Below are 17,201 nucleotides of genomic sequence, written 5' to 3'. Positions count from 1 at the left end.
CGCCCGTTGTCTAACTCCAAACCTCCAAACCGCCCCAGTATGAAAAGGGAAGAGCTGACGTTCCGGTAAGAGAAGGGGCAGGCCTTGTTTTTAAAGTCTGGGGGGTGGGGTGAGCGGAGGTAGGGGGTAATACCCTTCAGCACTGGCTATGTCAGAGGCAGCCCAGAGCCCAGAGGAAACATGGAGGCGAAAGAGCAAAGACTCCTTGCAGGAAGAGTTGAAACCAACAAGAAAAAAAAGTTTTATTTTGAAAATACAGTCTTTTAAAGATAAATTTGGCTTCCATTTTCCATATCCAGGTGCATCCGACGAGATACAAAGACGAACGAAAACAACGACACCGAGACCCACGACATTCTGTACAGAGCTCTAAAATGAGCTGTGCATTATCTACAAGGAACTCGCGTATGCTCTGTGTGAGGGGATGGACGTGTGCGGCTGTCTACAGTTCTCAGTCCTCCCGAAGCTGGGTTAACGCCCTGGAGCTGCAGGTGCGGCTGCAGCAAGGGCAGAGCTGGGGTCAGTGAAGGGTGGGGGGTGGGATCCCTGGGTGGGGGGAGGTGTGGAGGGGTGTCCGGGGGGGGGGGGGAGGGGAGCAGAGGGTGGGGGCACGGGGGGGACAGATCCTGGGCTTCTCTAGAAGTCCTGCCGCGGGGTGTGAGTCAGGCTGTGCCGCCGCAGATCACAGTTTCGCCTGAACACTTTGCCGCACTGCTCGCAGCTGTAGGGCTTGATGTCTGTATGGGTGAGAAGGTGAGTTTTCAGATTACTTCTCTGATTAAAGGTTCTTCCACATGTGGGGCATTTGTGTGGAGATTCCTGTGCAGATGTGAAGCAAGCAAAGGGATTAATCCTTCGCACCACCACCTCACCCCTCGCAATAGTCGTCTGTCTTCTCGGTATCACATAACACACACGCGCGCGGCAACCAAAGGGGGCACTTGCAGGAACAAATCTCCGCTCCTAATCCCCCCGATCGCTGACACACACGCACAGGCACACACCGGGCCGATGACACCGATAACGGCGCTGGCCACCGCGGTGGGCTCTGTGATTGCCAGCTCTTTACATTTCAGCACCATGTCACGGGCAGGAAAAGGGGGAAGGAAAAACCCTAATCCTCTCTGAAGGAACGGCATTCTCCCGGGTAATAAGTCTCCTCTTTGCTGGAAAATTAAACTATTCCTCAATGTTCCGAACGCTACAAATTATGAGGCCCCTGGGAAGGAGAGCGCATATGGGATTTCACCGTGCCTCCATTATCAAAATTACCTTTATTTCCTCCCAAACACGAAAGCCTTACAGGCAGGGCAGATCGGATGGGGGAAAAAATAATTCTAGAATTAGGAGGTAGAATAAAGAGAGTGGCCTGTTCTTTAAGAAAATATACCACTGTTTTATGTTAAATAGGATTCATCTTATGTATAAAAAAAAAAAAACAACCCCGGAGTATAGCTTTTCCCACCTAGGAAAATAATCTAAATAGATTATTTTTAAGAGGAAGTCTGGGCCACGGAACACCTTTTGTCGAGCAAACACGATAAAAAAAAAAAAAAAAAAAAAAAAAAAAAAAAAAACGGAACCAGTCACTGTTTTTGTGTTTGTTTGTTTGTTTTAACAAGAAAATAAACTTACCTGCAAGTGTAAAGTTTTGTGAACGGCTAGAGTTCTAGACTGACAAAATCCTTTCCCACACTCCTGACACTTGAAGGGCTTTTCTTTGGAATGAATATACCTGGAAATCAATATAAGGTTTCATTGAAACGGCTTTCCCACCGCAGGGGGGAGATTCTTTTGACAATGACTGAACTCAGGAAAGGGCGGAAGAAACAGGATTGTCCTTACGTATGTTTTTAGATTGTACTGTTTTCCCCCCTGTGTAATTCTGTGTATGGTTAACCTCAACTAAAGAAGCTTCCGAACAAGCACTGGACGTCGGTGTATCTACACTTGATCGCCCTCTTTGGCGTCTTCTGGAGCTCCAAACCCTGCCGAGTAAGTCCTTCTTGGCCTCCACGATTTCGCCAGGGATTTAAATGGGCCAGATCGAGATGTAAGGCAAGGGGGAGGGAGGGGGCTGGCTTCAGCGAATCCCCTACCAGCCACGGAAGATCATCGGTACTCAAGTCCCACCCTGGGTAACCAACAGCTAGCGGAGTCCCAGGAGAGATCCCCCACCCCGCTCCTGGGAAGTTTTTACCGGATGAAAACATTTGCGTGTATAGTATTTCTCCCATTGCCTTTGGTTAATGCAGACTTTAAGGTCCTGGGGGCGGGGTAAGGGGTGTACCTGTGTCTAAATTCAGGGATTCCCCAAATAAATGTAAAAGGAAGATCCTGGCAGCATTAGGCTCTGGAGAGCACGCTGGGGAGGGGGCTGGAGGTAGGGAAGGGAGGGAACCCAGCTGGGGGTGGCCCGAGGAGATAATCCAGAAATTGTCTCCAGCCTGCCACTGTGGGATTTGGGGTCCCTAGCCTTTACCTGCCTCCCCACCCCAAGGGCGACCTGGAGGAAACGGAGAAACCAATCACAGCACCAAAACCAACCCCCCAGGTTTTAGCTGCCAAAGCAGGGGGGGGGAAAAGGACCTCCCGCAGGCATCCCAGACTAGAACGCAGCAAAGGCCGGTGGGGGAACAAGGTAACTACTGGCGGGCTGCTGTGGCCTTTGGGGACACATTCTAGTCCCTAGGGGCTTCCCTGTGGCTCAGAGGCTTTGGCGTTGGGCGGGAATTCGCCCCACCTCACCTGTGATCCCGCAGGTGGTCCTGCCTCCGGAAGGCCTTGTGGCAGATGTCGCACGTGTAGGGCCGCTCGTCCGTGTGGGTCCTCTCGTGGATGAGCAGGTTGTAGGACTTGGTAAAGTGTCTGCCGCAGAACTTGCAGATAAACTCCTTTTTCGTCTTGGAGGGCAGCCTCCCCCGGGAGGGCTTCCTGTCGGGAGTCAATTTGCTGAGGCCCGAGACGGGGCTGCCCAGCCCGGGGCTCAGCTTGGCCAGCTCGCCCACCTTCGGGGGGTCCTCCTGCGTGGCGGCCACGGCCAGGTTGGCGAAGTCAAAGCGGGGCCGGTCCTTGTGCAGGGCCGGCAGCACGTGGGCGATGGCCCCCTGCTTGGGGTGGAAGAGGTGGGTGGCGAAGGGCAGCGCCTGGAAGGGGAAGCGCGCGTCCACCAGGCCCTGCGCCGCCGCCATCTCGCTGAGGGTGGAGCGGGCGAGCTCGTGCACGTTGGGGTAGCCCAGCGTCCAGTGGTTCATGTGCATGGTCTGCACGGCGCTCAGCCCGTACAGGCCCTGCAGGTGGTCCACGGCGGCGGGGAAGGTGTTCACGGCCTGCAGGAACGAGTAGTTGGTGAGCTGCAGCGACGGGTGGAGCGGGATGGGCGCCGGCAGGGCCTTGCTCCCCATTGTCCGGGCTTCCTCCGGGGGGCGCCCCTTTCTTCCAGGACTCAGAGGGGAGGCGGCGGGTGGGGGGTGTGGGGCTCCCGTGGACACCCAGAGAGACGACAGCGGAGGAGACACCCTAAAAAATGACAGGGAGAGAGAGAGAGAGAGAAGGGCAGAGTCGTGATTGTTATCCAAAACCAGCTCGGTCTGAACTTTGGCGCAGGCGCGAGTCACCACACCTTCCTCCTCCCAAGGCCTCCTCCTCCCCACCCTCCTCCTCCCGCGCCCTTGTGGCCAGGCCAGGGCGTCAGGCGGGGGTGGGGGGTGGGGGGTGGGAGGCCCCCTGGGAGCTGGGTACCCCCAGGAAGGCCGGGCTCCTGCAGGGATGGGGCTGGAGACGCAGGTCCCAGGGAGAAGGGAATCCGGGGCAGGGGCGCTCCAGCACCTCACCCTGTCGATCGAAGCTCAGTCACCCCGACACCCCTCGATGCCAACAGCACGCAGGCCGCCCCGGCTGAGCCTCGGGCACCTGGCAGCTCCCCGAGAAGGACGGGCTGCGGGTCCCGCTCCGCTCAGCCCGGTGCGCCCCGCACTTCGCGGGCCCAGGGTGCCCGGGTGCCGGGAGCGCAGCCGGGGGTGCTCCGTGCTCACGGGGGGCCCCAGCCCCCCTCGCAGCGGCTCGATGTGCCCCGCGCTGACCTCGGAGGTTTCCTTTTTCCTTCCTCTGCCTCCGTCCCATTCATCAGCGGTGACGGGGCCGCAGGAAAGAAAAGTGACACCTCTGGGGCCGCTGGGTTCCACCAGGAATCGCCTCCTCCTCCTTCCCAGGGCCTTCCACTCCCACCCCCCACCAGGATCCCTTCCAGATGGCTCGGCTCCCCGGGAGAGGTTGGGGCGGGGGGAACGCGGAGAGAATGTCCCTGAGGCCCGAAACCCTTCTCCCGGGTGCAGCGCCCAGCTCCAGGGCGGCTGGAGCGGCTTCCCGACCTGAGATCTGAGGCCTCGGGGGAGTGGAGGGTGGGGAGAGGGCTCCCTGGGGAGGGGAGGGGAGGGGAGGGGAGGGAGCAACAGGGGAGCCGCAGCGGCGGGTCCTGGAGGCTTGTGTCTCCTCCTGGAGGCTTGTTTCTCCTCCTGGAGGACGGTGCTCGGGGCTCCCACCACCTGGGCGCGGGCCGAGGTCTGGGCCCAGGCAGGCGGGCGCTCTGCTCTCCCTGCGCCCCCAATGGCAACCCGGAGGTCTGCTTTCCCATCCAGGGGCGCAGGAGAACCTCGCAGCAGCAGCCGGCCTTCAGGGTGGGCCCCCAGGCTCCCACGGCCGGCCCCTTCCCAGCCCCGGGTTCCGCGGAACCGCACCTTGTCCCCGAGGGCCGGCCACAAGCTGTCCCCGCAGGGGAGCGGGCGGGCCCCGCTGGGCCCTCACCCCGGACGCCTGGCTGTTGAAACCAGCCAGCGGGAAGGTGGGAGAGCTGGTTTAGCTTCCCCTCTCCACCCACCCGTTTCTTTACTGGGTGGCCCAGGCCCGCGGCTCGGAGGGCAGGCGTAGGGGGCTGCGCCAATGACACCGCGGCGCTCTGGCAGAGGCAGAGGGTCTGGCAGCCTCCGGGAGGCCCACACCTTCCTCCTCTCCCTCCTCCTCCGCTGGGAAAGGCTCAGGGAGACAGGGGTTTATTAATGAACCGCTTCTGCCCGGTGGTATGCGGTCTGGGAGGTCAGGCCCGGAGTTAATGAGAGGTGTGGAACCCTCAGAGGGTCTCAGTCGGACCATTCAACCGAAACCATATAAACCTCCTCTCAGAATAAACTTTCCCACCGCAAATCACAATTCATTTTTGTTCGGTGGCAGGCAACCCCTCCAGCCCTCCTCTCCTGGGGAAGATTAGGAAAAGGAGTTCCACTCACATCCCAGGTGACCGATCTGATTAGTCCCTCGTCCATGAAAATCAGCTGCACCTTTATTTCCTCCTTCTTGCATAATGAGCACCAAGAGGAGATTCAAAATATTGTTTTCCTCTCGTGTTCAAAGGCCGCCTCCCCGATAGAGAGGAAACCAAAATTATTATTTGGGTGTATTCCCAGATTTCTTAGAAATAAATACAGGAGGCAAGCACAGCTCCCACCATGTTGTGTGTGTGTGTGTGTGGGGGGGGGGGGGGGTTGCCAGTGCAAGGACTACCACCGCTTGTGGTTTCGGTTCCAGACACACGAAGTGAACTCTGCCATAAAGGTTACATGCGAATTCTGCCAGCAGGAAGTTGAATGCCATCTTCCTTTCCTTTCTCCCTCCCCCCACCCCACAACCCCAATGGTTCATGACACAAAAATTAAAGATTGCTTCATGGGGGGGACACAAGTGATATTTCCTAGTCTGGGTTCATGGTCATCTGCAGGACAAATAGTTTCTCCACGGAGGAGCAGACTCCTTGGTGACTTCTGAACCCCTTCTGCACAGAACGAAGCTACATCTCCACCTAACATTTTTTTTTTTTTGCCGTCAGTAATTAGGAAGTTCAGATTTCCACTCTCCCGCCGCGTCGCTGGGAATATATGTCAAAGGCAGTATTTTAAGCGGATCTACAGAGGTCTGCGGTACTTTCGTTTTGTCTGGCGTGGAGCACGGAGCTCCCGTGCGCTGTCCCTGGCGGCAACAGTGATCGTTCGCTGTCATTTCTCCAACCAGGCCCTCGGGGACCATGGGATCCTTTTCATTTTTGCAAGGAGAGAAATTCAAACCAATGAAAATACAGAAGGGTTTCAGCGGAGCTGGGGCCGGTTCTCTTTCATCACTCTTCTTCGCAGGAATTTCCAGGCACGTAGGGAAGTTTTTTGTAAAATTTAGCCCACTGGCTGGCTGTCAGCAAGTGAGATGTGGACGGACTCATTTCAGTTCCGAGAAGCCCTCAGAGCGTCGGCGGAGAAAGGGGGATGGGGCGACGGGACAAGGAGTCTTGCTTTTAGGCAACAGTGTCGTTACACTGAATGATCTAAAAATCATATACAGTCAGTGGTCATCTGCTCAAACCTGTGCGCAGAGTGGGTGTCTGAGGGAACTGGACTGATATAGGTCGATGGGCTCGCTGAATTTCCAGCCCAAAAGCCACCCTGGGATTTTCACATAAATCAGAGAAGCTACAAGTCCAAGTGGATCTAAGGAGGCCGTTTTGAAAAAGTAAAATAAAAATGGCCAGACTGGATCAGGTGAACTGAGAGAGAGAAAAAAAAAAACACACACAAAAAACCCAACGCCAGCGAAGTCCCTGCCCTGTGCAGCGCCTCTGCCTTCCCAAGGAGTTAATTAAATTAAGATGCTTTCCGCATCGGGGTTTTCTGTTTCTCTCCGCTCCTTCGCTCCCCCTGCGAGAGTAATTTTCTCGTTCAGCTCAGGATTGCAGTTTGTGCAGCAGAGAAACGAGCTGTCTGAGGCCGGTTTCGCTCCGGAAACGCCAGCCCTCTTTTGTTCTCTGCTAACAGGTAGGCGGACAGATCCAGCGCTGCCTCCCCAGACACCCCTTTCTCCCTCCTTCTTTCTACACCTCCTTCTTCTGCTAGTTCTTGGAGAATCCAAGCGTTTCAGACCCGGGGGGGATTTGCCTTCCGCCCCCTCCTCCAGCATTGGGAGGGTGGAGGATAATCCAAAGGCCAACGCAAGGTGGGAGAATTACCTAGGACTGAACTAGGACTTCCCTTTGGAAGCGGGTGAGCCGGACGGACAGGCACCGTGCGTCCTGGCCCGTCCGTCCGCTCTGAGCCGCGGCTGCCCCGGGACGGCTGGATGTGGGCTCCTCTGGCACCCAGGGGCAACGGGGTTTTGTGTTTTTGTTTTTGTTTTTTGTTTGTTTTTATCTCAGGGCATGCTTGATCAGCTTTTATAAGAAGCCTCAATGAACGCTTCGATCAAATGCAGCCACGCAAAACTATCAACAGCACATCCAAGTGCGTGCCCATGGGTGTTCGCTGGGAATGACATGCCTCGGATCAGACAAGTGAGACACAATGCCCAGGATTGCATCCATAGGACCGTCCATAGGATCTCTCTCTTTCTCACACTTTGGACCGGCCGGGCCCGAGCATCAGCGCCCCCTTGCACGCCCCGCACCCTTCCTTTTCTCGGGGAGCCCGCGGTCCCTTCCCGGAGCGGACACTCACCTCCCGCGGGCAGGTCCGGCGGGGCCGCGCCGCTCACACCCGCTCCGGGCAGCGAGGCGCACCGCTTGGGAAGGTCATGGGGTCCGCGCCGGGCAAGCTTCTCTTTCCGCACGGGGTCCCGGCAGCCGCGGACATTCTCTGTTGCATGATGAGCCACACACAAAAAAAAACAAAAAAAAAAACAACACACAAATAAACAAACAAAAAAAAACACAAAAAAAACGAGAGTGGATCCTCGCCTCCGTCGGGGTCTGCGGACGTGGAAGGCGTAAAAGGACCCGCGGTGCTCGGAGCCGGCGCTCAGCGCCCAACGCCCGGACCCCGGCGCCCCCGCGAGCCTCCGGCGGACCCCGGCTGGAGTCGGAGCCTGCCCCCGCGCAGGGCCATCACCCTCCGGCAGCCGCGAGCCGAGCGCGCCGAGCTCCGTCCCCGCCCGCGCGCGTCCCTCCCTAGGCTGCTCGCGGCCGGGAGTCCGGCGCTTTAGTAGCGGCCCCGCCTCCCCTCCGGGCGGGCGTCCCGCCGCTGCCGCTGCCGCCGCCGCGCGGGCCCCCCCCCCCCGCCCCTCGCAGGCCCCGCCCCCGCGCCCGGCGCCCGCGAATGGTCCGCTCTGTTTACTGCTGTTTGGGTAGCAACTGCGTCTTAAAGGCGCAGGTCGGCCCGAGGTCTCCCGGGGAGGACCGAAGGTGACTCAGTTCAAAACCCACAGGCCAACACACACAGAACCCCTCTCCTTCTCGGGGCCGCGTCTCCTTACCGAGTGAGGGACTCGGCAACCGGGCTTTTGCCTCGGGAAGACCCCCACGGAGGAACTAAAGGATGCGTTTTTGTCGTTTTGCTGGGAACTCCCAGCCGAGTTCATGGCCACATCCTGGCACGTTCAGCATAACCATCATAGGGTAAAATCAACCAGTTCTAGGTTGCATTCTTCAGCATCTAGCACCCTCCCCTCCGATTTAAAATACGTGGGTCCATTTGGACTCTGCGTGTTGTCTGCTTTCAGCTGTTGTCTAAACAGTTTTGCTTTGGAGGTGGCAATGGCTAGTTTCTTAAAATGCCTGGAAAGGCATATGGTGGACTATCCCAGGAGACTTGTCTTCCAATGTGTAAGCTTGATCAGCCAGTGTACTGTTTTCTAAGCAGGTAAGGGACTTACAGAGGTGGGCTTCTGCCACGCCTGGGTAAATAAAGAACCCGTCTGGAACTGGGGGAGGAGCCATCATTGACAACATTTAGGAGAACGCTATTTCAGTGTCTCAAAACGTGTACACCTTCATTCCCAGCCAAAATAATAATAATAATAATAATAATAATAATAATAATAATAAATAAAGTAGAGTTCACTGTTTTAGTCGCCAGGAAACGGAATCGAATTTGAAGTGCGGGATACATTGTTCAGGTTCTTCTAAAGGTTTGGTCCCCAGAGAGAGGGACTTGCAGAAATATTTCAACTCCCGGGAAGTGGGGCGACTCCAGTGACAGGCAGGGAAGGTCACACACTCATTTTTTGAAACAGCCTCTTTCCAGAGGAGATCTGGCTGAGCAATCCTGAGCGAAGCGCCCTTCTTCCCAGCCCTTTGCCAGGGAGAGATGTGCCTTAGCTCCTGGCAAGTCCTCCTGGTTTTTTGTTTTGTTTTGTTTTTTGGGGGGGACGCAGATCTTCCAGCCAACAGCCTGTGCAATTCCATTGTTCCGCCAAAAAGTGGTTTTGGATGTGCCACCTCAGAGAGCAATTAAAATCATCTCAATCGTGCGAGGAAGTGGACAAATAGAAGACGAAACGCGGTCAAAAGGTGAAGGAGTGATTGGGGAGGGGCGGCAGGCAGAAGCTATGAGGTGTTAGTTTATTCAGATACAATTCTGTTTTGTGTATGCGGAGGTGGATAGGATTTTTCGTTCCTTTGGGGTAAAACCTAATTCAGGGAAAGCAGATCCCCCCCCCCCCTTTCCAATTTCAAATTCGCAAAGGTTAAACAGGGAGCTCGGAAAGCAGACCTGAGCGGTTACTATCCTGCTGTATTGAACTGCTTCGGAGGAGGTTTGACCAACAAACAGCATGGAAGCAGTAGAACATCTAAGAGCGCAGGATTTTTTTATTTTTTATTTTTTTAAACCGCGTTTTCCCCGGTGGCTTCTCCAGGGGTGCTTTCATTTTAGTGCTCCGTCCTGAGCTCCAGCTCCCGGGATGCCTGTGGTCCCCTCCTCTAACCGCCTCATTCTTTCCGCAGCTTTTCTCAATTTGGGAGAGAGAGCGGGAGGGAACTTTCTCCGCTTTGAGACCCCGGGACAGGCACGCCAGGGGTGGCGACCTGGAGAGTGAGTGCTCCTACGCGTTGCATTTCCTTTTGCACGAAAGTGGTGGCAACAATCCCCCTGCGGCGGACTTCACACCTTCCTAAGGCTGTGTGTGTGTGTGTGTGTGTGTGTGTGTGTGTGTGTGTGTGTGTGTGAGCGAGAGAGAGAGAGAGAGAGAGAGAGAGAGAGAGAGAGAGAGAGAGAGAGATGCGAAACCGCCTGTTCTCCCCCCCACCCCCACCCCCCGCAAAGTAGCCAGAATGTACAACCACCCAGGAGCTGCGCCCTCTTTCTGCAAACCTGCTGCTGAGCCCAGGCTTTTCCATTAAATGCGTTTCCCTCGCCCACACGCGCCTCCGACGCCCCACGATGGAGCCTGGGCCACGCCGGCTCCCGAGCGCTGCCCGCCGCTGGGAAGGCAGGGAGGAGCCGGCGAGGTCCGGGGCTTTGCGGGAAGCGGCGTGTGGTTCCCGCAGAGCCTGCAGGCCCGGCCCCCTCCATCGGCAGGTGCTCGGCCCACGTCGAGGGCGAGAGCCCGAGGCTGAGCCCGGGCAGCCCGGCGCGCGAGGCTCTCCCGGCGAGTCCCCCCCGCGCCCACCCGCCGCCCGGCGAGCCCGAGGGTGCACCCCGGCCTCTAGGAGGGCGCACACGGGGGGGGGGGGCACCCAGGAACAGCCTCACTTGCGGGACTCTCCGGGCGACACCTCCTCCTGGCGCGGAAGATCGGCCGCCGGGCCCGGCGAGCTGTGGGGTCCGGGTGCGAGGCGAGGGGAGATCCCGGGGCCTCCGGCGGCCCATTCATTCCCCCATTCAGCGCCCCGCGGGGCTGCGCGGCCGGTTCACTCGGACATGCACGCCCGCCTGCTCCCTCTCCGGTCGCCCTTGGGGCTCTACGGCTTTGGACACCAAGGACGCTTCCAGGGAAATGGATGGTGGTTGCTGCTCGAGCCCGATCGCCGAAAGTTTACGCCCCCGGAGGACGGGAGGAAACGCGGAGGAGTTGGAGGAGGAGGAGGAGAAGGAGGAGGAGGAGGAGGAGGAGGAGGAGGAGGAGGAGGAGGAGGAGGCCGGAGCGCAGGCCCCTTCTCTCTCTCTCTCTCTCTCTCTCTCTCTCTCTCTCTCTCTCTCTCTCTCTCTCTCTCTCTCCCTCCCCCCCCCCCCCCCCCGCCTCCCTGGCCCACCCAGGAGGCTCTGCCTGCGCAGCAGCGAGCAGGTGTCGGACAGACTCCAAGCCCTCCCGCTGCGCCCGCGAGCTGCGGACGTCCGTCCGAAAACCTTTAAGACATACCTGATGGGAACCCCATGCTTCCCAAAGGGATCCCAGCTGCCGTGACCTCGAGGACTCGCCACCATTGTCCCCGGCCTTCCCCAGTCTCCGCAGGGCGGGGACCTTGTGCATTTGAACTTCCCGCACTGCCGGCTGCCCTGCGCCGCCGGGGCCGCCAGAGGAGTTGGGGGGCCCAGCGTGCACCCTTCAGCCTCGGAGTAGTGAGGGGGGCCGCGAAGGACAGCGGGCTTTGGGTTCAGCACTGTGGGTGTGGACGTAGGGGGGTCCAAACACTAAGAACTTTTAAAAAGAAGTCAAGTTCGAGTCGGCGGCGCTTGGCTACGCGGATGGGAGGGGAGAGCGCAGCCGCCGCCGCGGGAGCTCAGCAGCCGCGGGAAGGCCCGCAGCGCCCCCTGGAGGCGAGGTCCGCGCACTGCGTGGCGCGGGCCGCGGGCGGCCACTGGGGCTGCTGCCTGGCTCCCAGGGGTGCGAGTGCGGGGCAGCCACGACCCCTCCGGCCGCTGGAATCCTTTCGCCTCCTCCCGGGCCCTTAGGACGCGGAGGAGGAGCGGTGTGCGCGCGGCAGGGGCGCGGGGAGAGGGCCCGGGCCCGTGGTTAGGGCCGATGAGCCGCTCTCCCCGCACCGCCGGGCCTCGCTGAGCGCTCCACGGGGTGGGCCCAGGGACCCCTCTCCTGGCGGGTTTTCCCACGTCCCTGCCGAAGAGGCAACAGGAGTTTCCCAGGGGGACCCCACTCTCCACGCCTTACCCTTCATCCCACCCCAGCCAGCATGGGGAAGCTCTGTGCGTCGGGAAGCATGCGATCGCGGGGACCCCCTCCACCTCCAGCTGTCCGGGCCTCCTCCGGAGTCGGGCCAAACCCGACGGACAGCCTGCCCGAGGCCGGCCTCGCCGGGGGTCTCTGCCCAGGGGCAGGGAGAGGGTGAGGAGGGGTGCCGGGCCCAAGGGGTGCCCCTCGCTCAGCTCCACATTCCGCTGGAGACCCAGGCGGGTGCCCTTTCAGGCTCCCTAGCTTTTGGGGCGCAGAGTCAACCTGGAAGGGGGAGCTGCCCATGGTGGAGGCTGAAGACCGGGTCCGAGAGTTAGCGAGAGCTCGTAGCGGGGTGGGCAAGCCGGGGGCAGACCTTCCCGCGAGCCCGGGGCCTGTCTGGGTTTGGCTTTTCTGGGGGAGGTGATGGGCACCCCGGTAACAAGGCCCAGAGCCGACTGCAGGCCGGTGGCGAGGTGCCAGGCGGGGCCGGGGCGGCGGGCTGGCTGTGCCACGTGCTGGCTGCGGGCGGGAGGGACGGAGCCCGAGGCCGCGCAGTCTGCAGCCTGCGGGGCGCTGGGGGCCGGGCTCCCGGGGTGCAAGGGGCAGGGCGCCCCTTCCTTCGCGTCCAGGGCCTCTGGGAAAGCGGGGCTCCAGCTTGCCTCTCCAAGAGAGAGCCCAGGCTCCCGCCCCGAAGGGCAGCTTCGAAGCCCATGCCGGGCGCTTTGCAGCAGGAGCGGGTTGGTTGGTGTCCGGGCTAGAGGGCCGGGTTTCCAGGAGCAATCGGCTGCCCAGAGGCAGCCAGACCCGGCGCCTCTGCGGATGGGGCCTCGGGGCAGCCTCACCTGCTCCGGGGGGACTGCCCGGCCCTGCGCTCCGGAGGGGCCATCCTGGGGAGAGACGAGGGCAGAGGCTGCTGACCTGGGCTTAGGAGGCTGACGCTCCCAAGATGGACTTGCCGACGCTTAAACATCGGGAAAATTCAAACGAAAACCTTCATTTCCAAGGAGCTCTCGCACTCTGGCCGAGCTGGAGCTGAGCAGCTTGGCGGAGGAGCTCGGTTCTCTGTCCTCAGCAGCCAGGTTTCCTTGTTTGTTTGTTTGTTTTTGTTTGTTTGTTTTTAAGCCAGGCCTTGAATTGCCTTGGAGGTTCCAGTGCTCAAGGCAGAGGTCGTTTCTCGGGGACCCTGGGATGGTCCGGAGCCGCACTTCAAATATGGCTCAGCAGCTGCAGCGACCTCTGGAACTTCTTTTTAAAAAAATTTCTTTATTGATTAAGGTATCACATATTTGTCCTCACCCTCTCCCCCATTCCCATCCCAAACTCCTCCCCACGACCGCTGGCTAGGTTCATATCCTTTGGTTGATCTCTCTTGGAACTTCTTAGAAATGCAGATTCTGTGGCTCCACCTACCGAGTGGGAACCTCTGGGAGAGGGGCCCCAGCGGCGCGTTGGCACCAGCCCCCCAGGTGATGCTAACGCATGCCAGAAAGTCAGAGGACCACTGACCCGGTCAAACAAACGGACTTCTGTGGACAGATGCGAGCCTGTCCGATTTATCTGTTCTGTGGCTCTCTTCCTCACTCCTTTCCTTTCCCGCCAGAAAAAGGAAACTTGTGGCCGAGGACAGCTAATTCATTCATTCGTGCCGGCTTCCTGCTCTCTCATTCATAGGACTTCCAGGCACCTCCCCAGTCCGGAGCATCCCCAGGTGAACAAGGAGGGATCCTCCCTTCGAGGAGCGGGTCCGGATGTAAGGGGAAGAGCAGGGAGAGAGAGAAAGCAGTGTGAGGGTGCCTTCCCATTTCCTGGCCAGTTGTTTGTGTATTATTGTAAGGGAATACTAGATTTGATCTGATTTCAGGAAATGCCCTGAGAGGACCCAATAAAAACCACATCTTACAGTTCCTGACCTTTTGGGACTCCTGGCTGCCTTCTCCTCCGGGCTGATGTTATTCTCTTTTTCTGTTTGCATCGCATGCCAGGGACTCGGTGTGTCTGCTGCTGCATCCGCTTCAGCACTCGCCTTGACACAAGCTCCCCACACCCTCCCCGCCCGCCCTGCACTAGGTCAGAGTGTGTGGCTGGGGCAGGGGGTGGGTGTGTGTGAGGGAGTGTCACAATCTCCAGAACATGTTTGGACCGAGGCTCAAAGTCCGCCTGCAGTTGGATTTTCCTGAAGCCACGCTGCCCAGGACGCTCTCAGGGCGGCAGACACTGGCAAGCCCGTCCTGCCCACCCAACTCTGTGGGACAAGGCTCCCAAGGGCTCCCATCTTGCATCCTGATGCCCAGAACTGCCCAGCTTCCGGGGGTTAGGCTGCCCTAGGGGTTGAAGTGGTGGTTCTCGACCAGCATGTTTATCTCTTTAAGATTCAACCAGCCTGATCTGTTTTGCTCAGTGGATAGAGCATCTGCCTGCAGACTGAAGGGTTCTGGGTTCGATTCTGGTCAAGGGCATGTGCCTTGGATGCAGGCACATCCCCAGTAGGGGGTGTGCAGGAGGCAGCTGATGGATGTTTCTCTCTCATCGATGCTTCTAACTCTATATCCCTCTCCCTTCCTCTCTGTAAAAAAAAAAAAAAATATATATATATATATATATATATATATATATATATATATATATATATATATTAAAAAAAAAGATTTGGCTAAATACCCTTCCCTGTTGCTTGGGAATAAAAGAAAATAGTTTATTTCCACCCCTCCCAGGGTATGTGTGTATATATATATCCTGCTGAAATGCATACTCCCTAGTTTTCTTATGCCAAACCTACCTCCCTTCAGCTTTCACTTGGCACTTTCTCTCCAGAGCTTTGACCTGAACGTAGTATGTCCTCAGCCATGAGGAGGGCTGCCTCCCCTGGACCCTAAGGTTCCAGAACCTCTGAGATCTTCGGGTTGAGGGCAGGGAGAATGGTAGGGGCACCTTTGCCTCCCAGGCAGTGGTGAGTCTCTCAACAATCCAGTCAACTAGAAACTTCTAGTCTGGTTTCGGACTCAGAGGAAAAAAAAAAAAAAAGTTTCACTTTAGAGAGCCAGTGCTGAGAAGCCACTGAATAGGCGCACAAAAATGAATTTTCATATTGACCAGAGTCGTAAATTGTATAAAAGTACTCAGCCCCGCTTTGCCAAAGAGTTGCTGTTTTAATGGGACCCTTTCTTGTGGGGATTTTCAAAATATAAAATGTATAATGGTCAGGAACATGATAATCTTTTTACAACCTGCGATCATATTTCTTAACAGGAGTTTGCTTTCCAGGGCAGATGGCTTGACATCACATTCAAAGCAGTCAACACTTAGTTAGGAAATGCCAAGGCCAATATTTGAGTGCAGATACGAGTTTTAACAAAGGAAAACGTCTATCTCTGTAGCTGTTAGCCCGAGAGTATCCCCCAGAGGATTAATATGCTATTCTTGAATCTAATCCGATTCAGCAAACTCTCTACAAAGTCTGCAAAGTGCCAATTCCTAAGGCACATAGAACTCCTTGTTACCAAATGTATTCTCAGTTCTCTCCCATGTACCACCGGGTACTAGGCGAATGTGTTATTGTCTGGGACCCTGAGCTGTCCTCCTGACTTGGGGGGGTGGGGGCGAGGGCAAGGAAGGTAGGATTTGTAAGGTTGTTAGAAGGTTGAAGTATCTGTACTTAATAGCAATCTTTAAAACATTTATTGAACTCTCTGTTACATTTTTGGTCATTTTTACAAGTGAAGGAGAGAAAGTGTGCGTTTAAGCCAACTCATTTATTGGAAAATGAGTGCCAGCACAGGCTTAACTTTTGGCTTTCCAACTGGAAGACCTTCATATCATGACAGCATTTTGCAATCATGTTATTTCCAGCATGCCAGGTGATAATTTAGCTGTAGATTTTATGATGGGTGATCATAGCTCACTCAAGCTGGTTTTTTTGTTTTTTTTTTGTGTGTTTTTTTTTTCACCTCTTAACTCTGTAGGGAGCCTACAGAGGGAAAAAGACACAAAACAAAACACCATCTTCCTCTGGCACCCTTGTTGGAGGGATGGGTAAAGGAAGTGGCAGACACCTATGTTTCTTGGAAAAACTTGGAGCAGGACCACTCAGATCCAGTTGGCTTCAGAGAATCCAGGTCTTACCAGGAGTGATGAGCTCTATTGTCTTTGCCTCTGAGCCTAAAACACAAACAACTCCATGACGCTTACCCCGTGAACTGTGTCACCATGCCTGGTCACTGTGCCTGGCTTGGCCACATACTCCATGTTACAGGGCCTAACCCCTCCTCTCCTCTCCCCTCCCTCTGCACCCTTTCCAGCTATGCCTGGCAAGTGGGCCTGCCTCCAGGAGTCAGGCAGGGTGGATGCTATGATGTCAGGACCCTAGGCAGCAGCACTTCTAAAATGTGCTAGGCCACAGTTGCCTTTTTTCTCTTCTTGGAAAAGTACACAAAGTGCAAGTTACCTCCCAGGCCGCGAGGCACACATCCAAATGCCCTACGTGGTGGGCCCACCCAGGCCCGGGAGAGCGTGGAGGAGAACACAAGTGTGTCATATGGGTGTGTTCGCCACTCCTGCTCCCCTCTGTCTCATCCTTGACCACATTCTCTTGACAGGACATACGGCCTGGGAGTGACCTGGAACATATTATGAGCTTTGGATTGTAGGATGTTTGCCGTCCAAGGGAGCATTGGCCAAGTGGGGTTTTAGACTTGTTAACTCATGTAACAGGTATTCATTGAGGATGTTTAATAGGTTAGGCCCTCTGATAATGTGCCGGGGATACAACAATGAATGGGAAAGAAGCTAGGTCTAAAGGGGAGAAAGACAAGTAAAAAAGGCAACTATGATATAGTCAGAATCTGAAAACCTGGATTCAAGGTCTCTAGTTTTTTCAGTACTCTATTATCTCGGGCAAATCATGCCACTTGTTGGAGCCTCAGTTTCTGAATCTTTGAATTAAGGATATGCTGAGGGTTCAATGACATGGATGCATTTCAATGCTATCAGTCGTTATGATTCTTTCTTACCCATTAACATGACCTGACCTCACCATCGTAAAATTATCCCCCTAACCCCTCCAAGGACTTAGAGAAGAGACCAAGAAGAAGAAATCTGTTGTATGTAGTGGTCAAGAGTACAGAAATTAACTTGCTGCAACAAGTATTTCTGGAGAAAAACCCATTTGCCTTTTATCAAGAGAAAATGTCTACATTTTCCCTGCTTATTGAAAAGTAAGAATATTGTGCTGTGCAGTACATTTTGCTGAATGCTGTTTTATTTCATTGTAAGTAGAGGATACATGGAAGAGATCTATTATGAATAGATTTTTATTTTTTAGGCTTCAAAGCTATCATTTATACTCTCTA

The 17,201-nt window shown here is 56.2% G+C and overlaps 1 protein-coding gene across 5 annotated transcripts; it reads right to left on the bottom strand.

The window, feature by feature from the left end:
• Nucleotides 1-217: 217 nt before the first annotated feature.
• OSR2 (odd-skipped related transciption factor 2) lies at nt 218-11,378 on the bottom strand. 5 transcript variants are annotated; one of them, XM_084864994.1, is made up of 5 exons: nt 11,107-11,378; nt 7,527-7,664; nt 2,749-3,519; nt 1,636-1,735; nt 218-819 (listed from the first exon to the last, which is right to left on the bottom strand). In XM_084864994.1, the coding sequence occupies exons 3-5, from the start codon at nt 3,402-3,404 to the stop codon at nt 637-639; spliced, it is 939 nt and encodes a 312-aa protein (XP_084721120.1). In that variant the 5' UTR covers nt 3,405-3,519; nt 7,527-7,664; nt 11,107-11,378; the 3' UTR covers nt 218-636. The 5 variants fall into 5 exon arrangements, with proteins under 5 accessions (XP_084721120.1, XP_084721119.1, XP_084721121.1 ...); XM_084864993.1 differs by lacking the exon at nt 11,107-11,378 and adding an exon at nt 10,500-10,792; XM_084864995.1 differs by lacking the exon at nt 11,107-11,378 and adding an exon at nt 10,504-10,792.
• Nucleotides 11,379-17,201: the final 5,823 nt, after the last annotated feature.

Source organism: Pipistrellus hanaki (genome assembly GCF_964339955.1).
Source record: "Pipistrellus hanaki genome assembly, chromosome: 17".
Classification (NCBI taxonomy): domain Eukaryota; kingdom Metazoa; phylum Chordata; class Mammalia; order Chiroptera; family Vespertilionidae; genus Pipistrellus; species Pipistrellus hanaki.
Note: the sequence above shows the minus strand (reverse complement) of the source record. Positions and strands in the feature narration are given on the sequence as shown.